Genomic DNA, 24,699 nt, shown 5'->3' with positions numbered 1-24,699 from the left:
CTTCTTACAGAAGTTCTTCTAATATTTCTTGTAATACAGGTTTGGTGTTGATGAACTCCTTTAGCTTTTTCTTGTCTGGGAAGTTCTTTAGAATCAAAGTTCTGTCCTAAATGATAGTTTTGCTGGGTAGAGTAATCTTGGTTGCAGGTCCTTGCTTTTCATCACTTTGAATGTCTCCTGCTAATACCTTCTGGCCTGCAAAGTTTCTGTTGAGAAATCAGCTGAATCTTTTGAGAGCTCCCTTGTAGGTAACTGACTGCTTTTCTCTTGCTGCTTTTAAGATTCTCTCTTTGTCTTTAAGCTTTGGCATTTTAATTATGATGTGTCTTGCTGTGGGCTTTTTTGGATTCATCTTGTTTGTGATTCTCTGCACTTCCTGGGTTTGTATGTCTATTTCCTTTGCCAGGTTAGGGACATTTTCTATCATTATTTCTTCAAATAGGGTTTCAATTCCTTGCTTTCTCTTCTCCTTTTGGTGCCCCTATGATGCAAATATTGGTATGCTTGATGTTGTCCCAGAGGCCCCTTAAACTATCCTCATTTTTTTTGGATTCTTTTTTCTTTTTGTTTTCCTGATTGTGTATTTTCTGCTGCCTTATCTTCTAAATCACTGACTCAATCCTCTGCTTTGTCAAATCTATTGTTGACACCCTCCAATGTATTCCTTATTTCAGTTATTGTATTCTTCATTTCTGATTGGTTCTTTTTATGTTTCCTACCTCTTTGTTGAAATTCTCCCAGAGATCAGAGTATCCTTACAACCTGTATTTTAAACTCTGCATCTGGTAGATTGCTTGTCTCCATTTTGTTTAGTTCTTTTTCTGGGACATAGCTCTGTTTTTCATTTGAGAACTGTTTCTTTGTCTCCCCATTTTGCCTACCTCCCTGTATTAGTTTCTATGTATTAGTTTTGGCTGCTATGTCTCCTGGTCTTAGTAGAGTGGCCTTATGTAGCAGGAGTCCTGTGGGGCCCAGTGGTGCAGTCTTTCTGGTCACCTGAGCTGGGTGCTCCAGGTGTATACCTTGCATGTGTTGTGCGTGCCCTACTGTTGTAGTTGAGCCTTGGTTGCTGTTTCAACGTCAATGGGAGAGATTGACCCTCAGGCTAATTGGTTGTGAGGACTGGCCATGGCTACAGTGGAGAAGCTGTTATTCAGGGCCTGACCCTATGGAACAGGAATTGTTTTAGAGGGCTCTGGTGAATGCATAGCCTGCCCTTTGGGTGTGTCATCCTCAGAAGTGGCTGGGCAGTGCTCTAGCTTGGTCTGAAGCTGGCCACCAGGTGTGCTGGGCTTGGGGCTTCCTGGGAGGAGTACTGCCGCAGGCCAAGTTCGGCTGAAGACTGTCCTGCCCAGGGCCACCTGGCATGAGCCACAATGCAATCTGCAGATGGCTGCCACCTGCACTGGGCTTGGAAGTGCCAGGAAAGGCCAAGCCTCAAACCAAGGCCAGCTGCCACCCATGCCAGGTTTGGGGCTTCTTATTAAGAGGTACAGGCATACTGAGGCCAGATTCTGCATGTTTGGGGTTTGTGAACATTTGAGAGATTTCAGGAAAGCTCACAGGATGAATCAAGACAGGACTTTTATAAGAAAAAGCCACTGAAAGCAGTTTAGGTGGGCCCACAAGCTGGGTGCTGCAGGGCCTCAGGGAATCACCAGGGTGGGGTAAATGGTGTAAGCCAGTTGATGGAGACTTAGATATGGTGCCCACCTGCATCTGCAGGCTGGTTGTGGGGAGGGTTCAACAAAGGAAAAATGGGTTCTACCAGCACTTCTCTCTGGGATGAAGCTGCTGCTCCAGCCCTCACCCTGAAACCAGACAATTCAGTTCCTCCCCATATGTCCCTGGTGCCTTTTGAGTCACTGCCCCAGTGCTGGAGCCCTTGGAGGTAAGTCTGTGCATGGTCTCTTTTAAGGGGAGTGCCTTGGACTCTAGCCACTTTCTGTCTCACTCAGCCACAATCTCTGTTGGTTTTCACAGCCCAAAGTTGTGGGGACTTCTGTTTCCAGCACTGGAACCCTGAGCTAGGGAGCCTGGTATGTAGCTGGGATCCCTTGCTCCTCAGGTGACACCTCCACAGCCGAGATATCCCTCCTGATTTTTGACCACCTCATGTGGGTTTGGGACCAGCCCATTCTGTATCTCTTCCCCTCCTACCAATCTTGGTGTTGGTTTTTCTATATGGCCTTAGTTATAGGACTTCTGTTCAGCTAGAATTCAGATGGTTCTCAATGATGGCTGTTCTGTAGTTTAGCTGTAATTTTGATATGGTTGTGAGAGGAGGTGAGCACAGAGTTTACCTGCTCCACCATCTTAACTAGTAAAGTACTCTATTTTTAAAGTCTCCATCTTCGAGGTAAACTTTTACTATGGTAATACATATGGCTGTCTTTACATTTTGTTCTCGCTTCCATTGCCTCTCTCTCCTAGTCCCACTAAATGATTGTTAATTTCTAAGTAAGTAGAGAAGCAGATAGGAAGGATAAGGACAACGGTTTGGAAAATGTGGCTCTGACTTGTATCACAAAAGCTGTGACAAATGCAAGACCCCTCAAATCAATATGAAACCAGGCTTTAAAAAAAAGTCATGTCTCTTTCCTGGACTTTTATACCTGAGGGCAGTAGTCAGCAGTGAAAATGAAGGAAAGATACACTAGTAAAGAATTCTGGGGCCGGCCGAGTGGCGCGATGGTTAAGAACTCGCTTGAGACGCCAGAGGGCCCCGGTTCAGATCCCACATATGAGGGCCAGTGGCACTGCCCTCTACAGCTAAGATGCTGAACAACAGCTCAACCTGGAGCTGGGCTGCCATGAGTCGCCGGCGACGGCGTGGGCTGCAGCCCCTGTGGCAGTGGATTGCAATGGGCTACCGTGTGTGGCCAGCAGCCAGCGAGAGTGGCCAGCAGCCGCAGTGAGCGGCCGTCCAGATGCCGGCGACTGATCTGCCTCGCCAGAGAAGAGCGCAATGATGGTGCCAACTTGGGCCAGTGAAGCAACGTCCTCCACAACTAGATTGAAGAACAAAATGACAGCAACTTGCCTGTTCCCCTTCCCCCAATTCCCCAGCACTGTTCCCATCCCCCCAATTCCCCAATAAAAATCTTTAAAAAAAAAAAAAGAATTCTGGATCACTCGTGAATGAGTAACTCCTGACCAAATGAAAACTGATGAAACAAATGCCCCAAAGAGCCCTAACACCCTCCTCCTCTCTCTTTTCTGAGTAACAAGCACAAGATCCTATCATGACTAGTAGGGCCCATTCCAACTCACACAATTTCTAACTCCAGTCACTGGGCCCCGGATGCTGGATCATATTCTTCCTCATCAGTCACTCCTCTAGAAGAAGAGGTCTCTCCCAGACAACCTCTGCAGGCTTTGGTGGATTGCCAGAGCTCAACCAAAACCTATGGTCCTGTATTTCAGGGTGAAACAACCTCTCCATATATAACTAAAGTAAATGCTACAGTCCTAATTTTCTGAATTACAATTTTAAAAGTTTCTGAGTTTATAAAGTGCCCTTTGTATTTTTATGTCTTCATTTCCTCTGAAATAGCACTCATTATGACTAATTTTTTTCATATTTTACCTCCTTCCCTCTGCTTTAATGCTCTAAGAAGAGATTGCCCCTGCTTCTACGATTATTTTTCAAAATGTATCCCATTAACCTACTTAAATGTCCAGCAGCAGCAACAAGGGGAAATTTTATTAAAGTGAGAGCAGGGTATTCTGCTATTATTAACTTTTATCTTTTACAAAATGTGGGATCTACTATTTCAATGACTATTTGGCACCCATGCTGTGAAAGGCTCTCCTACAATCTATTCACACTTCTACTGAAGTTTAAATTACAAGATGTGGGAGAGGAAAACCCACAACCTCATATTTTCACCTCTAGTGTCTGGTTGACTAGATTCCTTTGAATGAGGCAGGTTTTTGTATCTCCAGACCATCGTATACTTAGTACCAGGGCAAGAAAGCCATAATTTGAATAGGTACACATGAAATAATACCCACTATTTTAGAACAGCTGTGTCCCTCTGAGCCTCTCTCCACTGAAGTGTCTGACCTTCACAGTTTGTGCTTTTTCTATCCTTGGATAAGCAATGCTTTCCTGTCTCCTTTCCCTTTCTTCCTTTTTCTTAGCTATGATTAAAGCTAAATGAACCTGCTAGGAACGAAACTGTTATGGTCTGAAAGTTTGTGTCTCCCCAAATTCTTATGTTGAAATCCCAACTCCCAAAGGTGGTGATATTAGGAGGTGGGGCCTCTGGGAGGTGATTAGGTCATGAGGGTGGAGCCCTCATGAATGAGATTAGTTCTCTTAGAAGAAGAAACCCAGAGTACTCTCTAAACCATTCTGCCACGTGAGGATCCAGGAAACCAGCAGTCTGCAAGCTGGAAAAGAGCCCCCACCCCATCATGCTGACACCCTGATCTCAGACTCCTAGTCTCCAGAACTGTGAGAAATAAATTTCTGTTTTTTCATAAGCCACCCCGTCTATGGTATTTTGCTATAAAAGCTTGAATGAACTAATATTTAAGCCTTTGATTCTGTTAAAAACATGGCAAAGATGCAAACTATGGAAAATTGTGTCAAGCACTAGAAAAGTAACATTTAATGAGTGACATAGAACAACTTTCTTGATGACCCTGGCTCAGTACTGCTCTAGCTTACCTGACACTAAGATGTGGATGAAATTCATCAAGGCTTTACCCTGTCTTGTGTGTTCACAAGATCAATTCTGCCACTTTCAAATGTAGACCCAGGTTTTAGCCTGATTGGGACAGTGGTTGGACAACTGTTTATTCCAATGCTATTGAAATGCAAGCCCTTTTTCTTATAGAAATAATGGCATACATAATAGATTAAGAAGAAGAACATCTGAGTAGAGTGAGGGGTAGATTGGAGTTGGGTCCTTCTAGTATAATGTAGTGTACATTGAGATCCACGCCTGTGTGTGTAAGGGATAATAACTCCACTTGAAAATCTCAAACTCTATTAGGGACAGCGATCTAAGAAGCACCTGAGATACAACTATCTTGTTTGGCACAAAGTTTAATTTTTACATTATCTTATATCAATGACAGTGTACCACAGAGTTTTAGCATATAGGTAAATCAAATTGGTATTGATGATATCCTGCAACCAGGGAAACTGAAGTGCAGAAAGGTTAGAGAGCAGGGATCAAGAACTCACATGGACAGATGGGTGGATGAGGAAGGAGGGAAGGAGGAAGAAAGGAAGGAAAGAAGAAAAAGTGGAAAGAAGGATGGGAGGAAGGGAGGAGAGGGAAGAGGAACAAGACTAAACCCTTTCTTAAAAAATCAAAAGCTCTCTTACTTGATGGACAGATTGCAGAAGGACATCCTATGCTTAGAGGCAGGTTATGAGAAAGAAAAGACAATAGCCCTTTCCAAGTTTGCAATTATAGAGAGACCAACATCCTGTTCTATAAATGGTTCCCATAAACAGCATTACACACATATAAAGAATCTTTGCTGGCTGAATGCACTGTTAAGTTAGCTTGCTTCATACATCTTAATAAATCAAACTCTGCAGAGAAAACATGTTGCTAAACATTTAAACTCCTGAATTAGGAATTTAGAAGAATACTTTTAAAAGCTACTACAAATCTTCAAAACAAGATTCTTGAGCAAAGACCAATTTACCTTGGAACTTTTCTTTGATGTGGGAATCCAGTGAAGCTTAAGTTTTTCTTGTTGAAATCTAAGGGGAAGGAAATAATGTAAAATTGAAATAGCTACACGAAGTTAAAAAAAAAATGAATGGGAAAAAAATTTCTTCAAACTCCCTTTAAACATATATTTTTTTAAAAAGGAAAGCATTAACCACAAGAATTATGAATTTTTTAAAAATGACACATTCTAAGAATCAAATTCCACAATATACATTTTACATAGGCAAGTTTTTTTGTTTTGTTTTGTTTTGTTTTTCTCTATTGAAAAGAAGCCAGCATACTCTGGGTAATAAAAAGAAAAAATTCTGACATAGTTCAATGCTATCATTTAAATCCATATGGCTAGAAGAATAAGTCAAAGCAATTAAATATTGAATAACATAGTTATATACTCAGGAGAAAAAAATCAGACAATTTTGGTTAAGATCACCAGAAATGTTGCAAGTCATCTCTGTCTGATATATTTGAAATGCTTTTAAAGAATGCATGGGTGGGGACATAGTAAAAGCTGATGAAGAACAGGGGAACATTTTAGCCACATTTTTATTACCTTCATTAAAACCTAAACAATAACATCATATCAAATAAACCACTTATTCATTTTTGAAGACAAAATATATATTATGTAAAGACAGCTGGGAACAATCCCATATGGCAAAAACACGTATCCAAATGACCTGGTTAATCAAAACCAGGCACAGACAAAATTTATAACCAGTCTAATGGCAAGTAATCTGTTTTACAGCATTTGGCATAGCAACCATTTGTCCAGCAAGAAAACCACAAGCAGACCACTTACAGAAACCTTCCTCTCTGGAAGTGCCTTTTATTGTTTGATACTAGGGATCAGAAGCCTGAGGAAAAGGAGGTACAAAATACACCACATGCTGACATGACATTATCCATCAAAATACATCCAGAATCCTATAATGTGGAAATTCTGACCAGCTACAGAAATATAGTAAAATGAAAGGAATAATGCCAACTAAACATCTAGGTTTTTCTAATTGTACAAATACCTTGTTTAAAAAGAGAACTCAGTTTAAAACGTTATCATATACTGTAGAAGAAAACTCCTGAATCTGAGGCCTGAATTGCTCCACTTCCTAATAGTGCATTAATGCTAGAAGATGCTTTTATATACAATAGCTGAATTTCAAATGTGACATTCAGAAATAACCTCAGCATTTCGTTTTGTTCAATCAGTGAGCTGAATCTGCGATAGCACTTCAGTAGTTAAATTGAGAGCATATATTTTCCTCTGTGCTAGAAAGGAAGCCACTAAAAAGACGTTTTGTTCCAAACTGTCTCACATGAAGATTTAATAAAAAGACACTCACCACTGCCTACTGGAAATAATTTAATATACATAGCATTTGATTTAGAAAAATATTTTAGCTAAAGTGAGAACTCGATCCAAAGTTTGGGCATTCCAATTGAATTTGCATTTTTTTCCTACATAAAAGCTCGAGTGGTTTAGTTCTATCTTTAACTTATAATGGAAAAAAGTTCACATTTTTCAGCAATTTCAGGATAAGCTCGTTTATAAACTCAATTAGATATTTAAAGTGTCCATTGAGAAAACTGTACAACTAACGGGACACAGGAGAATACAGGGTAAAATGGAGGGTACAAGGCATTCGCTATGCTATCAAATATGCACATAAGTGCATTTTCTATTTCTCTTGCCTTACCTTGTTTCTCAGAGAACTTGAAAGCTCCCAAATAGCTTGACATCCCTGGGCTTCTGAACATGGTTACACATCGGAAGTTCAGTAACAAAGCCTGCTCTACAGCTAAGTCTCGACCAGCCACAGCCTTCAGCCTGGCTAAGCAGGACTGGGATTAGGCTTTTCACAGCACAGGGCTAGAGCAATCAGGCACTGGTGTCCCTGAGCGTGTAGTAAATGCAAAGCCAGAGGCTGCAGGCGGGAACAGCTCAAACCTGTAATCTGACTACAAGCAGAAATTAGGCCCGTGGATACTGAAGCCGACTGGAATCCAGTCATGGGGCATTGGTGATGTTACCATTTCAAGTCCACGGCCAAAGCACAGCACATGCTTCAGCTAAGGAGACGCTGCGGCAACCTAACCATCCTCATCAGGGGAGCCAAAACTACAACTCCTTTCCCTGAAAATAAACAAACAAAAAGAAAAACAAACAAAGCCTCTCCAGGCGTTGGGAAGAAGGGAAGCTTCCTAACTAGTCCCAGGCTGCTCAGGGTCTGGCTTTGCCTAAGTTAAATAAAATTTTCTACCTAACAGGGAGCCAAAACCTCCTAGTTAAGAGCTGAGATTTATGAACAACATATGAGCGAAGTCGTGGGAAAAGAAAAGGCAGATAGCACTAGAGGTTCAAAATTTTAACTTGAGACAGAAGCTCTTAAATTAAGCATTATCTATTCGACTGCCCTCTTTTTATTTCATGATTGTCTTTTTAAAAGACTTAATTTTTTTGTAGAGCGGTTTTAGGTTTACTACAAAATCGAGGGGAAGGTACGGAGAGCGCCCCTCTGGCCCCCTGGCCCACACATGCACAGACTCCTCCATTATCACCATCACTCATCAGAATGGTGCATTTTTTTACCCAGGAAGAACCCCCATTGATATGTCATAATCACCCACAGTCCAGTTTACCTTAGGGTTCCCCCTCTTGCTGTTGTACATTCTATGGGTTTGGACAAATATATAATGACAGGTATCCATCATCATTATCATAGCATAGAGTACTTTCATTACCCTTAAAATCCTCTGTGCTCTGCCTATTCATCTAACTACCCTCCCCTGGCAACCATGGATCTTTTTATGTCTCCAGAGTTTTGCCTTTTCCAGAATGTCATGTCGTTAAAATCATACAATACGTAGCCTTTCCAGATTGGCTTCTTTCACAGAGTAATATGCATTTATGGTCCCTCCATGTCTTTTCATGGCTTCATAGTTCCTTTCTTTTTAGTGCTGAATAATATTCCATTGTCTGGATGGACCACAGTTTATTTATCCATTCACCTATTGAAGGGCATCTTGGTTGGTTACTTCCAGGTTTTGGCAATTGTGAATAAAGCTACTCTAAGTATTTATATGCAGGACTTTGTGTAGCTATAAGTTTTCAACTCATTTGGGTATCAAGGAGTATGATTACTGGATCATATAGAACGCTTAGTTTTATAGGAAACTGCCAAACTGCCTTCTAAAGTGGCTGTACCATTTGCATCCCCACCAGCAGTGATGCAACCCTCCACAGCCACATCCTCCACATGCTCCACATTCTCGCCAGCATTTGGTATTGTCAGTGTTTTGGATTTTTGCCATTCTAATATGTGTGTAGTGGTATCTCACTGTGGTTTTAATTTGCATCTCCCTCATGATATATGATGTGAGCATCTTTTCATGTGCTTATTTGCCATCTATATGTCTTCTTTGGTGAGGTGTCTGTTCAGGCCTTTGGCCCATTTTTATTTACTTGTTTTCTTACTGTTCAGTTTTAAGAATTCTTTGTATATTTTGGATAACAGTCCTTTAACACAGTGTCTTTTGCAAATATTTTTCCCAGTACGTGACTTTTCTAATTATCCTGATAGCCTCAATTGCATAACAGAATTTTTAAAATTTTAATGAAGTTCAACTTATCATTTATTTTCATGGATCGTGACTTTGGTGTTTTACCTAAAAAGTCAGCGCCAAACCCACGGTCCTCTAGGTTTTCTCCTATGTTATTGTTAGGAGTTTTATAATTTTGTGTTTTACATTTAGGTTTGTGATCTATTTTGAGCTAATTTTTGTGAAAGGTGTAAGGTCTGTGTCTAGATTCCTTTTTCTGCACATGGATGCCCAGATGTTCCAGCACTGTTTGTTGAAGGAAGTATGTTTGCTCCATTGCATGACTTGTGACTCTCTACTATGGGAAGCTGCAACTCCCTGTACGGGCTTGTCCCTCCAAACTTCGGAGCAGTGCTTTGCCCTGTGTCCTCCTTTCTCCTATGGACTCAAGAAGTGTTGATTTTTCAGTCTGTTCAGCTTTTTACTTGTTGTTTGGATGGAGCAGCGACTCCCAAGCTCCTTACCTGCGGAACCAGTAATCCTGAAGTCCCCCCCTGTTTATTTTTAACTGCAACCTGTGGCTGGTGGGCCCAAGTAGTGACCATGCAACTCCAAGAAAAATATGCAATAATTGGACACTGATACTTTTATAGCTAAAAGGGACACTAAAGAGATACTAGGAAAACAGTCTCATTAACAAGATGAGGCGACAGAGGACCAGAGAAGGAACTTGCTCATGAGTAGACACTTGGTTAGTGATGGAACTGTAGGATCTTGAGGAGGTGAGGCCAGATCATGATTCAGCCCCCACCCCAAAGTTCTACAAGAGGCAGAGACCCTGAGTATGTCCATCTTTGTATTCTTCATATTGAACACTGTAGCAGGCCTGTAGTGAATATTTTCTGACTGACCATATAAAATAACAGAATCATCTTTTCTAAAAGCTGGAGATCATATTCCAAAATGATTTGCATTGATGTTATATCCTGCTTTCAAACCAAATCTACTTGAACTGATTTCTAAACTACAAACAAACAATTTGAAAAGGAAGAATTATGTACCAAATTAATTAAGGCACATCCACAGAAGGTGCATCGGCACTGGTTACTACATGAGTCAGTGGTGACGTCTGGCATTTTCTCTATGCTACTGATTGTTCCAACTCTGATAAATTTGGGAAGAAATATGGCAAATAGTTCAGTTAGGAAAAAAGTCAGCAAGGAACAGCTTGAGTACGGTGGTAACTGTAGTGGGACCTTTATTGGTAGGTCATGGCTAACTAGGAACAAAAAAAGAAAAAGATAATGTTGGAAGAAGAGGAGGGGAAGGCAATAGTGGCGGCAACTGACTCTGGAAATCAATGGGATGAAGTGATAGCTGTGCTCACAGGTACGCCTTTTTAAAGAACTGAACAGTTGATAACACAGTATCATTTACTCATCACCATTTATGTTCCCAAAAACTACTCTGCTTATAGAATACCTAATTAGAATTATCCTAAGTGAATCTAAATGTTCCTTTTGAATTATTAAGAAATAACTCCAGTTTAAATTGTTAAGATGAAATTCCAGTACAGAATAAAAAAGAATTTGGATATTCTCTTTAAGTTGGTAATGGAATTTTTCTAGAATTACTTACCTAACCCATCAAGTACGACATAACGCAGACAGATTTAAATATGGCTTCCTTGTTGAAAAGAAAAAGCATGAAATTCTTTACCAGACTTTGAATATACAATTTAATCTGCTCTTTAAATATGTCATCCACATGAAATCAAGTAAGACTGAAAAGAAATCTACATTTTATGTCAGTAGAAAGTACCCATGACATTTTTCATTTCCTTCCCAGGAATTATAAATGATGATGATGATTACAATGATGATAGTAATAACTATTGTTATTATTATTTTAGGCTGGCTCATTCACACAGGGGAGTTACAAACTAGGCAAACATTTCCTCACACCATTCTGTAGGTTAACATATTTCATTCATCTGCAGAGAAAATTCAAAATTGTAGGTGTGGTTATCTTAGATTTTAGGGAGGAGACATCTTAAAATAAAACTGCGATGTATTTCCTTTCTAACAGCATCGATTAACCACCAGTTCAGCACTAAGAAAAGAGATGCACAAAATTCTCTGCCATTGTGTCCACTTAGAAACACTCATCTTTTCCATTTTCAAAGCACTAGAGTCTTCAATATTCAGAAGCAATGCTTTATGGAAGTCAATGTTTTATTGGATGTGTTTGAAGTTTTACTCTTTAGATGCAAAAGAAATACAGCAAATTTTTGAGTTGCTTATAGATGGGCCTGTAAAACTGCTTTCGGGGAAGAGGCACACATGTGTGACTGAGAAGGGAAGAGGGTGGTCACTGTTATGGCATGTTCATGTCATGTCATGGTACATAAGTGGTGGCTGGAGGGAACTGGATGGCTGAGAAAGATTTATGAAAAGGCCACTGAGATACCAGCATCCCAAAGTGGGATCCCTGGGAAAACTGAATCAGGCCTTTGTAAATCCAAGACTTTGGACTCTGGGGAAGTGGGAGCTGAAGTGGCTGCTCTGATCACTTGTTCTGCAATTTGCAAAATGTTAGCAAGGTCCTAGAGCTTATGGTATGGCAGTGCCCGACTGGAAAGCCACATCCTCTCCCTCGCCTCAGGACAACTCCCACTTTCCTGATCAGTCTGGGACACAAAACAAATTACAGGGGCTGCAAACTTGTCCTTGACCGACGTCAGAGGGTTTCCCAGATGCACAGCTCATGTAGGCTTACTGGGTAATTGGGCCAGCCTGACCCCAAAAGGAGGAGTCAAGCCAAGCTGCTGGTTGCTTTTTTATAAATCTCGTATGATTTCTTGGTCTGGTTTTGCTTCCATAGATGTTCCTCAAGCCAGGGCTTACCCGATACAAAAAGCAGGGTGTAGGTGAGACCCTAAAGCAAAGACAGATGTTAGTGTCCCTGGTGGGGGTATGTGGGTTATGTCACACAAGCAACTAATTACTATATGATTTTTCCTCCCTTTCCAAGGCTCTCACCTTATTGGAAGACAAGAAAGGATGTTACTAGAAGAGTATATGAAACAATGACTCGGTAATTCTACTTCTGAATATGTTCCCAAGGAAATACCATGAATGAGTCCAAGGCTGTTTAACCACAGTTTTGTTTATAAATGCATAAAACTGGAACGAGCCTACATAAGGGGGACATGTAGAAGAATGGGTAAATAAATTACACAAGAAAACCAGGTTGGCAACAGTTAGCGATTTGGAAAATGTTTCATATGTTATATGAGAGATATACAAACATAGCTTATCAGAAAGATGGGAAACAGACCAAAACATCTCACAACTCAGAGAGACCTCTGTTCATGTTTTCCCCTCTTTTTCAGGGTTTCCACAATAAGCATGAATTATTTCTAGAGTACTTGCCAAAGCAATTAAGTACAAATAAAGATGAAGGCCATAGGATCTCTTGAAATCCCAAGGTTTAGACTTAAGGGGCTAAAAATCTGGAATAAAATCACATTCATGAACGGAATTGTGCCATAGAGCGAAGGCAAATCAACCTGCCCTTTTCTTCTACACACATTTCTTGGCTATAAATTAAGGAGTTGATCCAGACAGGGGCCACGGTCCCTATAACACGCCACACAGCACCCCTCAAGTCTGCCCCAGGTGGGTCTTGATCACACAGAAGTGCCTGGGTCCATCCCCCTGCCAACAGCACTGCATCCAACTCTTAAGCCCCTTTACTCCTTTTCTTCTCTCTCAGCGCTTCTCTATTGCCAAACTTTTCCTGCTAAAAATCCTTCATTGTCTCCTACCTCTGCATTATAAAAACTTGGGCAACTCCTGAGACGCACTTCTGGGTGCATACTTATCACAGTGCCTGGCCCAGAACAAGGGACTATAAATGCTGAATGAGTGAACGAGTCAAGCAAGCAAGCAGACACGCAATGCAATCACCTCTCTTCTTCTCATTCTTAGATGCTGTCTCATTCTCAGCCCATTCCATTTTGTCAATAGGTGGCATAAAGGAAAAGTATTACCATTCCTTCCTCAACTTGAAATTCTTACTTTTAGGAAAGTCTTTACTTTTAGGAAAGTCTTTTTTTCCTAAAATGTGAAGCAATGATGTGGAACATAAATATTTGTGTGTGGGGGGAAGTGGAGAGACAGTGTTAGATGTGCCAGGGACACGATGGGATGGCAAAACCAGAAAAGATGTCTGGCAGTCCAAGGGCGGATCGATCATGTCGATAGGAGTCCGGGTTAGAAGAATTCCCTCTTAAATTGCCAAGGTCAAAAGCTATGGGGCTAGATGACAAAGGATCAAGGTGTTAAACCCTCAGGGACTGTTTGGTGCAGTGCACAGCTGTGCCAGGATTACTCAGAGGCAATGCGGAGGAGCCAGTCCTCCTGTAGGTTGTTCTGGCTGACAACACACTTGCACCCCTGCAACACGAGTGGCAGATGTGCTCTGGGGGTCACTATCATGGAGGAGAAAATGGAAACAAAAGCAATGGAAAGGGAAGCAGCTGAGTGCCCCAAGTACTAGCTAGCAGTTTTCTACCACGCCTGATGTGATGATGGAAAGAATGGAAGACCTGAGACCCTGGCTGACTACTCACCATGTGGTGGGTACGATGCTAAGTGCTCTGCTAAGCTCATTTAGTCCTGGCACAGCCTGCAGGGAGGTCCTATTACTATCCCTGTGCGCAAAGGAGAAAGCTGAGCTAGGGTGTGATTTCGGACACAGGCTCAAGCCTAGATTGGCCACTTAAAATATGTTTCTAAAGGCAAAACTCCCTTTCCCTAATCAGCCAAACTAAAATCAAAGATGTAAACATGCAGGTGAGGTCATGACTAAAAGAGTGAATGGATGTGGAAGCACTCTGAAAAGTGGAGCACATTATCGAATCCACGTATTTATCTACACATTGAAGAGGGATACAGGTCTATGATACACTCCTGCCGAGGCCTGTATGATGTCATCTTGCGTCTCCTTATTGTGCTCCCTGAAGAGCACCTGAAGCTCTCCCACCCTACGGAAAATGAGCCAAAATATAAATGCACCATCCAAGGAAGTGTGAAATTATGACTAACAGTTGTCTGAATACATACTGTTCTGAGTTATGGGTTCACTTCTCATATTAAGAAGTGTCATAGAACAATTTTAATGAAAATTATAGACGAATTGCTGGGCTGAAATTTCGAAGTGAAGGATCTATTTTTGTAGCCTCGTAAAAGAGTATTTTGTATGCTAGAAGCAGCCGTAAATGGTATTCTCATTTTCTTTGGTGGACGTTTTTTGGTGTGTGGACACTTAATCTGGAGCAGAATTGCCTGACATGAGGTAATCCCACCAGTGGGGAGCCCGTGGAGTCGTTTTCATTTCCCTTTTATCACATATTCATTATGCAGACATTCCATGTTCCAGATTTTAGTGTAATTCTCCTCCTGTGTGCATTGTGAAATGCTTTGTGAATTCTGGTTAGTTGTAATCTTTAGGACAAGTCTGCAAATAAAATTTTGTGTTGCATCATTACTCAAGGTAATTTAAAACAGGCCGAGTATGCGGAGATGAAAAGGCAATAGTACTTTCAAATAAGAAATATTACAACTCACAGATATGTCTTTATCAGATGTGTTGAAAGAACCATGCCAGTCGTGCTATATTCAAAAATTCTTTTTCAAAGAAAAGGCATATTGAAATCCCCTAAAAGGCACGTAATCTTTAAAATAAATGTTCACATAAGCAATGTTAATATTTGTAGTGAAAATTATCTCTAATTATTTTAACTTACGGCTAATATTGAATCCATGGCTAGTGATTCTCAGGAAAAATAATCCAGGTAGCTTAGAGGAAGAGAGGCTGGTCAACTGCTTCTCAGAGCAAGACCAAAGAAAGACAGAGGTTAAGTCCATGTTTAAAATGTACACTGAAATATACACACAGTGGAATATCATTCAGCCTGAAAAGGGAATGAAATTCTGACACATGTTACAACATCAACACACAATGGGTCTTTCAACAATGATTTGACGAATCAGTATACTTAGATCTTTATTGTATAAAATCTAACATCTGAAACTGTATCCTAGAAGATCATAAGATACAGAATGCTATATCTTCAGAGCTGCAGGGGCCCAAGCCCCACCACCCGCTTACTGAGGGGACACCCAGACAGAGGGAAGGGAGCTGAGACAATTACAATAATCCAGGGAGGTGAGAGAAGGCCCCTGCCAACTCCAATCATTCGATACTCAGTATTTGATGGTTTTCACATGAACTGCAAGCTAGGAAACACTGAATCATTCAGTATGAGAACTTTTTATGAGTCTAAAAATCCAGATGGTAGACAAGTAAATATATAAAATGACTGCTGATACCTGACAGCTGTTCTAGAGCTATATACTTGAGGGATTTGAAGGACAGAGTTTTTAATAAAATAATTTCTGGTCTTCCTTCTCCTCTGAAGGGTATGTTAATAAAAAGAACAACAATGGCAACCTCAACGACAGCAATATGAAAACCCAAGAAAAGTTCAGCGACCTCCCATTCCCAATGCCTCCAGTGTTTTCCGTGCAGTTACCCTAACTGGTGCCCAAGACCTTACCTAGAGTTTCAAAAACAGGTTCCTAATGAATTTGCTGATTGATTGGGGAGGGGGGAGGGGTGTCAGTGAGATCTGACACATTCACGCCAGCTTTTAGCATGGGCAATAATCGCCAGGAAAAGAGCTCATGTGCTCACAGAGTGGCTGGCATGGGGAAGTTATGACAAAGAAGTCAATACCTCGTCTACTCTGCTTGTTGGAATGACTTAAAGATACGTTTGTACTTAGGAGTAAATTTAACACCTGATATAAGGCCAATGATATCAAACTCTGTGCCCCTCAGAGTCACATGGGGTACTTGTTAAAAATGAAGGTCCCCCACCCCAGATAATTATGAGATGCCCCAAAGATATAAAAAAATAACCCACTGCCCAAGCCATTCATGATATTACATCCATGAAAAATGACTCAGGTGGGTGAGTTGGATGAAGGAAGACTTCTTGGAGAAGCTACCTGTGAACCTAGTTGTGAATGAAGAGGCTTGGACATGCAAGGAGGAAGAGGTGACATAAGCATGAGAAAAGGAATGAGAATGATGTTTCCAGGTGGTAAGAGCTTAAATGGTGGGCCACATTCAGAAGGAGCTGAGAGTGGACCCGGCCAGGCCAGTCAGAGGTAGCAAGGAGGCAATGGAGAGCCTCTTGGAAAGAGAAGATTCACCTGCTGTGACAAAACATGGGAGCCATCACTGAAGCCCAAGTAGAAAAAGGATTTTCAGATTCTTTTCCCACCCCAGCACCAATCTGAAATACACCATTGCTGCACAGTCTTTAGGCGGTGAAAGAACGCTTTCTTAGGAACATGGATGTGTTAGCCCAGTCATTTCCTAATACGTGGTTTGCATGCCTCTTACCATTTCAACTTCTGAAATGGGACTGTAGACAATGAATGTAGAAAAGCTTATGAAAGTCAACAATTTTTTTTTAATAAAGAAACTCATTATTGTGATCCCTCAACCCAGCCCATGGCTGGCAACAGTGCTAACTGGGCTTTGTACCCCACTATCAGACATCACCAGCCAGCCATCATGTCACAGCCACTTGAAGAGGGTGAAGCAGGTTGACTGCTGGGAATGTAAGGTGCAGGGGCATTCAGTCTTGAGAGGAAGATGTGAATTGGAGGCTGACGTTTTTCATTATCTGCATAATATTTCTAGTTAGATACTCAGCTAGCTACGTGATCCCAATATGCAACAGACCAATGTCTCCCACCCCTACCCACTCCTGGCTCCGGACCTCTCCTGCCTCTGGCAGTGTATATTCACTCCATCTCCAGAACCCACCACCTCTTCTCGCACGGGATTCACTGAGCAACTATTAGAGGTCAGACACCAGGGTGGTCAGTATGCTGGAAGACTTCCTGCCCTCAGTGAGTTCACAGTCTAGACGAGGAAATCATCTAATAAATTAAGGATGGAGTTTTGTACCTAGTATCAAGGGCCTTTTCCACCTGGTCATCACTGGCCCTTTGGCAGTTTCCCTACTTCCGTTTTTCCTATCAAGTAGGTATATTTGTCTTCCTCAGTTTATAAGGAAGAACTTATTCTTCCTTATAAATTCTTCCTGGGTAAGATGGGAGACAGAGTTACCTTGAACTTTAGACCAACCAAGAGCACAAGCAGAGTTGAGACACACATTGCAGGGCTAATGCAAGAACTTCCTTCCTAGAACAGAGAACATTTGGTTCTCCCCTCTTGCCTTGAAACCACCTGATGCTATGAGCTGAAGCAATTTAACCGTGACAATGCATGTAAATGACTATGTAAACTGTTGCATCCTAGACCAATGTAAATCATGATGACTTTTTACACTCACACAGATTTGAAGTGGAATGTTTATCATTGCGTCATTGTAGCTAATCACTTATTGAAGTAATTAAGGAAGAATCAACCACCACCAATTAAGACAGTATCATCCATTTGAGCCAGTGATTAAGTAATTTTCCTCCCTTAAAAAGGGCAAAACTCTTTTTTTAACTTTCGAAAAACAGTGACTATCCCTCAAAATCGAATAATCTTTTACCATTAAAGCTATAGACATATATTTTAAAATTAAACTGGAAAACTCAATTGCCCATCTGCTAGGATTCTAACTTCCTCATCCAAAATAACTAGGATGAAAAAAATTAAGCCATAGACTTGGAATTTATAATGCAATATACTTTTGTGGTTTCAAATCAGGGACTCACAGTTTATGTTCCAACAAAAAGCCCCTTCCCATCTCCTGCCATCTTTGTGATACATAAAGGAACTGTACTCATTGCAGAGGCTTCACTGTCCCTTTCTGTCCTGGACACAGCCAATATTTTTCGCTTTAAAACCTGAAGTGCAGTTATTTTGCCCCTAGCCACCAAGCTCTACGTTGCCTTTCGGGGGTCTTTGAAAGTCCCCATGGTGTTCAGCACCAAGCCACCAAGTCCCTTTTGGTATAGGTCACAGGTTTATGGATAAGAACAAGTAACTCAGAGGCATAGCCCATGCCTTGGGGAGCTAAGTAGTCAGCAGAGATGAAAAAAGACATTTAAAAGAGCCAAAAAAGAAAAGAAAGGTTTTTAAACATGAGGGCAAAAGTGAAACATGAATTTACCTTTTCCCTGAAGGACAAAAAGCAGACATAGGTCAATTAAAAGAAGATAACAAGGTCAAAAAGGACACCTAGCCACCTCAGATGTCTCACTGTGGTAAAAGTCCCCACACAGATGCCCAGCGTACTCTAGCAGTGGGAGCCATCCCTGTTCACATAAAGAGAAAGTACCCTTTGCTACTATAGGGTTTCTGGAGGCAGAGGAGTCCACCCGCATGGTGATGGGCAGTTAGAACGAGCTGCTTCTCGTGCCTTCCTTCCTGGTAGGCTGTCCAATGCCAGCACCAGGTGCACGGATATCCAACTCAATGAAAAAGAAACTTGTGAGTAGTCACCTGCCACGTGATTAACTCAGGTTCCTTCTCCATGGGCGCATTTGGCTCGCCTATAGCTTTGGTTCAGGAGCCATAACTGCTTAATTCCAAGAACTTGAGCAAATCTGAAACACTTCAATGTAGAAAAATGCCATCTTCCTGTCATCTGCCTTAAGTTTTAGACCAAACTCAAGACAAAATTCAGCCTAAAATCATGTAGACTTTTCCCTTGGATGCTAAGCTGTGGTTATGAACCAGGAACACACTTAAAACCTTACTATTGACGAGAACAAAGTCCCCTTTGTTTGAGGAGAGAATGTAATGAATGTACTTTTGGACGAGAAATTTACAATGGAAAGGTCATTTAAGAGCTCACTCAGTCTAACCCTGCATTTTACAGAGAGAAATGGAAGTGACTTGTCCAAGGTCACTTAGACCATGTGTGACAACCCTAGAACCCAGGGCCCCTGGGTCCTAGGACTCTCCCCTTTCCACTGTACCACCTTACTGCCTGGTGATTTTTCCTCCCTAACCCCCACATGACCTCAGCACTAGAAAGACTTTACTAGAAAACAGGAACAAGACTCTAAGAGTCTCCAAAACGTTTTGGATGAAAAGGACACCATTAACCATTTCCTGATAAAGTCCATACTCCATGGAATAAGTCCTGATACAGGACTTGACAGGACAAGCTACCTAATAAGTAAAGCCCTAGGAAAATGAGATATGCCACTGTGTCCTTTGGGAAGTCATCTTCTGTTTTCCATCCATACCAGAAAGTATGTCTGCCAAGGACAGTGCATATTCCTGTCACTACAGTGCACTGGAATTAATTGAGCAATACTAGGCCACGTCTCCAGGGATGGGGCTCTTGGGCTCCTTACAGGACGCAAGCCCACTGCCACGGCTCTGCGGGCCTGTCCCCAGACACCAGCCTTCTCGGCCTGCCTAATAAGGCAATGTGCAAGTCGACTGGCTGGCTTATAGGTCACCCACTGTTGACTGCACAGGCTCTGGGCTGGCAAGCAACGCAAGAGCCTACCTTTTGGCAGACAAAGGGTTACCCTTTGCCAAAAACTCTTAAAAGCCTGCACTGTTTGCCATTTACATAATAATAAACTCAGCAGTGGAGCCTGCCAGGCTCTAGACACAGGGTCCCCTTGCAGAGCTAAAGGACCTTAACTTCAGCTTTGGCCTGCAGGGAGCAAGACTGTGCAAGTGAAACTTCTTCTCTGTCCCTGCACCCCCCTCCCCCATCGCCCCCACATACCCTCTCCCCACCGACTGTTCCTTCAAAGAACTCAAATAGTCAGTCTTCGGAGCAACTTACTTAGCAAGCATCCAGACTCACTGAGGCACCCAGACTTCAAAAATAGCCATCAACTGTCTCCAAATAGATTGCATGTCCTGGGTCCTTAAAAGGGAGTCACTGGGTCAGGTGCAAGGAAGAATCCTTTGCATTCCAGAAAATAAGCATGTGCCAGTGAAAAATAAACTGTATTTTCAAATAAGGAGGCTGAGCTGTTGGCCAAACCATGCTTGAATACAAACACCCATTATTTTTAATTCTATTAAGGTCTGGGCTTAGACACTCTCTCCCCGCCCCAGGCTCCTTGGACTTCTAAACATATAAGGAAAAGAATACAGCTGTGGTGATTAATTGCAGCACAGTGATCATTGCACAAATTTCCTTTAGCTTTCAGCCATCAGTCTCTTTGTCATTTAGAAGGCATTCCACCCACTGGATCGCCAAAATTTGATACGTCCCAACAGAGTTCTGAACACTACCAGCATTTCAAGTTTCAGATGCTGAACTGGAGCAAGACTAGGGGGTGGGGGCGGTGGCGGGCAGGGGTCAGGGGGCACGAAGCAGCAAAGCTTTGAGGACAGTATTCACCAAACCACTAGCTACAATTCACATGTGAAATCAAATAAATAGCCAACATATGTGATTATGGCAAGCAAAACTAGTCTGACAGCCTCATTATTTCACTCTTCCCTTCAGGCTAGTGTCCAGCATTAACTTTTTTGTATGTTAATAGATCATACCTTCACAATTTCTTAGAGCCCCAACAGCTCACATGTAACAGCCACTCTTTGCTTCTCAGAGGAATGGACTCTGAATGTCTGAAACCTAAGTTATGAAAAATGGATGCTGTAGCAAGTTTACCTGATATCAAACTATACCACAAGGCTGTAGTAATCAAAACAGCATGGTGCTGGCATAAAAACAGCTAAATGGAACAGAATGGAGAGCCCAGAAATAAATCCATACCTATATGGTCATTTAATCTATAACAAAAAAGGCTAGTATACACAATGGGGTAAGACAGTTTCTTCAGTAAATGGTATAGGGGAAACTAGACAGATACATGCAAAAAATAAAACTAGGCCACCTTCTTCTTACACCATGTACAAGACTCAATTCAAAATGGATTAAAGACTTAAACATAAGATGCAAAACCATAAAAATCCTAGTAGAAAACGTAGGCAGTAAACTCTGATATTGCTCTTAGTAATATTATTTCTGATCTATCTCCTTGGGCAAGGGAAAGAAAAGAAAAAAATAAACAAATGGGACTGCATCAAACTAAAATGTTTTTGCACAGCAAAGGAAACCATAAACAAAACAAAAAGACAACCTATCGATTGGGAGAAGATATTTGCCAGTGACACATCTGATAAGGGGTTAAATCCAAAATTTATAAAGAACTCATACAACTTAACACCAAAAGAACAATCCAATTATAAAATGGGCAGAGGACCTTAATAGACATTTCTCCAAAGAGGACATACAGATGGCCAATAGACATATGAAAGATGCTCAACATCACTAATCATCAGAGAAATACAAATTAAAACCACAATGAGGTACCACCTCACACCCGTCAGAATGGCTATCATTGATAAATCAACAAACAAGTGTTGGCGAGAGTGTAAAAAAAAGGGAACCCTGGTGCATTGCTGGTGGGATTGCAAATTGGTGCAGCCACTATGGAAAACAGTATGGAGGTCTCTCAAATAGCTAAGATATGAAAGCAACCTAAGTGCCCATCAACAGACGATTGGATAAAGAAGATGTGGTACATATATACAATGGAATATTACTTTGCCATAAAAAAGAATAAAATCTTACCATTTGCAACAACATGGATGGACCTGGAGGGTATTGTGCTAAGTGAAATAAGTCAGACAGAGAAACACAAATACCATATAATTTCACTTAACATAGGGAAGCTAAAGAACAAAATAAACAAACAAACACAACAGAAACAGACTCATAGGTACAAACTGATGGTTGCCAGGTGGGAGGAGTGTTATGGGGCTGGGTGAAAAAATGGAAGGGATTAAGAAGTACAAATTGGTTGTTATGAAACAGTCACGGGGATACAAAGTACAGCATAGGGGATCTAGTCAATAATATTGTAGTAACTATGTATGGTGCCAGGTATGTACTAGATTTATGGGGGGGGAATCACTTGTAAATTATATAAATGTCTGACCAGTATGCTGTACACTGGAAACTAACATAAAGCAATATTGAACGTCACCTATAATTGAAAAATAAAACAATATTATGGCAACTGGGGAAAAAAATAGATGCCTTTTCAATGTTAACATGTTGGAGGTGTAAATATGAGACCATTTTTTAATTTTCACGAAGCAGGTTTACCTATTCAGTCCCTAGGGGATTCTCTAATAGAAGTGTTCAGAAATCCTGTCTAAATCATCACGGCAAAGGGAAACAGTGAGAGACGTGAGATACTTAGAACCAAAAGCTTGCCTTTAGCTCTGTGAAAAACAGTCTTGGAAAGCAGAGTTTTAAAAAGTAACATCAGGGCCGGCTGAGTGGCGCGTTGGTTAAGAGCTGGCTTGGGACGCCGCAGGACGCCGGTTCGGATCCCACATATGAGGGCCAGTGACACTGCCCTCTACAGCTAAGATGCTGAACAACAGCTCAACCTGGAGCTGGGCTGCCGTGAGTTGCCGGTGATGGCAGGTGGGTTGCCATGGGCTACCGTGTGTAGCCAGCAGCCAGCGTGAGCGGCCGTCCAGAAGCCAGCGACTGATCTGCCTCGCCCGGGAACAGCGCAATGATGGTGCCAACTTGGGCCAGTGAAGCAACGTCCTCCACAACTAGACTGAAGAACAAAAGGATAGCAACTTGTCTGTTCCCTTTCCCCCAACCCCCAATAAAAATCTTTTTAAAAAAAGTAATATCAACCCCCATATCATTCCCACATGCCTTTGCCATCACAACCTCAGCTCGCACTGGCCTTTACAACCTCGAAATTAGGCAAAGGAGGAGAGGAACCACAGGTGGCCAAAATCTGGAAGGTATAGAGTTGCTCTAGGCCCCTCTGAAAGTAGAGGGAGTTCACAAGTCAGCTGCTGCCTGCAACCACTGAACTGGCTGGCTTTTGTGTTTATTTGCCTCCCAAGCAACGAATGTCCCATTATTTAAGGCCAAGTTAGAGAGCTCTGAAGTATTGTTATTCCCGTCTCTTCTTTAACTGCCAACTTTCGGGGCTGTTTGATTCCTAATTAGCACTTCCACCAGAGACTGGGCCAGGAAAAGAAAAGGAGGTAAGACAAATTAGCTGCTGGCTTAGTGCTGAGTCTTGCCAGCAAGCTCTGTCAACCAAGGCTCCTTGGAGAGGAGGATGCTGGGGCAAAAGGGAAGGTGCGCCGCGGCAGAGCGGCCTGGGTCTGCCGTGCAATCCCCATACGCCAAACCTCAGGATGTCAGAAATCACAAACTGAAGATAGCAAAATAATAATAATAATAAATTAATTAATTTCTCAAATAATCAACAAGGACTCCTGAGCTAACCTTAACTTTACTCTAATGAAATTTAATGTTGTAAAAGAAAATTCCTCTCTTCCAAGGCCCTGAGACTCTCTCCTCAACAATAAAGATCTTTCCAGGCTTACCATGCCATTGGCATTTCTGTCTTAAGCGAGGCTGTCCCACGGGTTTCCAGCACAAGAGGACTCTTCATAGACTTGATTATGTTAAAACAGCAACTGACACTTAGTTTTGAAGATACCTATTTAGCCAGCATCCATTTAGCGGAACTAGAATCACTGCGTTTTCCCACTGAAATTAAAACTGTGCCAATTACATAGACAGAATGATGGAATTTTTTTTTTTATCAGATCTTTTCCTGTTTGGAAAAGAATGTTCTCTTTAATATGTATCTTATATCTTTTTAGCTATTAGACCATATATGTTATTTGATTGAGTGGCAGAAAGTGATTTTACAATGATTAAAGACTTAATCTTCATTTACTACCTGTTTATATAACACTTTATTTTTAAGCATATTATCAGGCTATTTTTACGGATATATTTTTAACCTGGACACGTGCTTACCCTGTGTTAAGCTTACAATATACTGATATGGCTTTAAAGCTCCTCTTGCAGTACTGATTTAACTTGGTCCCAGTTATCCACATTGAAGGGTATTAGCTCAAGTACCAACCTGTCTTTTAAAAAGAATTCAATGAAAACGTGATTCCTTAACTGCACTATGTCGTCCCCTAGTGGCGTAAAGGAATTGATGCACTTTTCAAAGTTAATTTTATGAACACCATTCTTAACAGAAATCCGCAAATCAGGACATTTGTGTTATTAGCAACTTTAACATCTCTGAGATATGTAAGAGCTTCAATATTAGCAAATTCTTTCATTCATTTACCCAACAAATATGTATTGAGTAACCCATCGGCCAAGCCCTGCTTTGGGGCTGGGAGACAGTGAGAATCAGTTTGGATGTAGAGAGAAAATTCTGTTCCAGTAATAAACAATTAAAACAAAGGTATAATAGAATGTCTCACATGCCCAGTGGCCTTTTATTTTAATGTAAATGAATTAAATATCAAACACTCTGGAAATGCTGGTGATTTTATGTTGCTGGCTTGTCTCTCCAACTCAT

The 24,699-nt window shown here is 41.4% G+C and overlaps 1 protein-coding gene across 1 annotated transcript in view; it reads right to left on the bottom strand.

Moving 5' to 3' along the window:
* Positions 1-24,699, bottom strand: part of LOC109389100 (supervillin-like) — a gene marked incomplete at its 3' end in the record, with an annotated part of 129,530 nt that overhangs the window by 62,055 nt on the left and 42,776 nt on the right. Inside the window, exon 2 of the mRNA XM_019654389.1 lies at positions 5,674-5,731. Within this exon, the coding sequence (XP_019509934.1) occupies positions 5,674-5,731 (58 nt within the window). The remainder of the gene's footprint in view (positions 1-5,673; positions 5,732-24,699) is intronic.

Source organism: Hipposideros armiger, unplaced genomic scaffold (genome assembly GCF_001890085.2).
Source record: "Hipposideros armiger isolate ML-2016 unplaced genomic scaffold, ASM189008v1 scaffold_221, whole genome shotgun sequence".
NCBI classification, from domain to species: domain Eukaryota; kingdom Metazoa; phylum Chordata; class Mammalia; order Chiroptera; family Hipposideridae; genus Hipposideros; species Hipposideros armiger.
The sequence above is the reverse complement of the archived record's forward strand: the minus strand, read 5'-3'. Positions and strand labels throughout refer to the sequence as shown.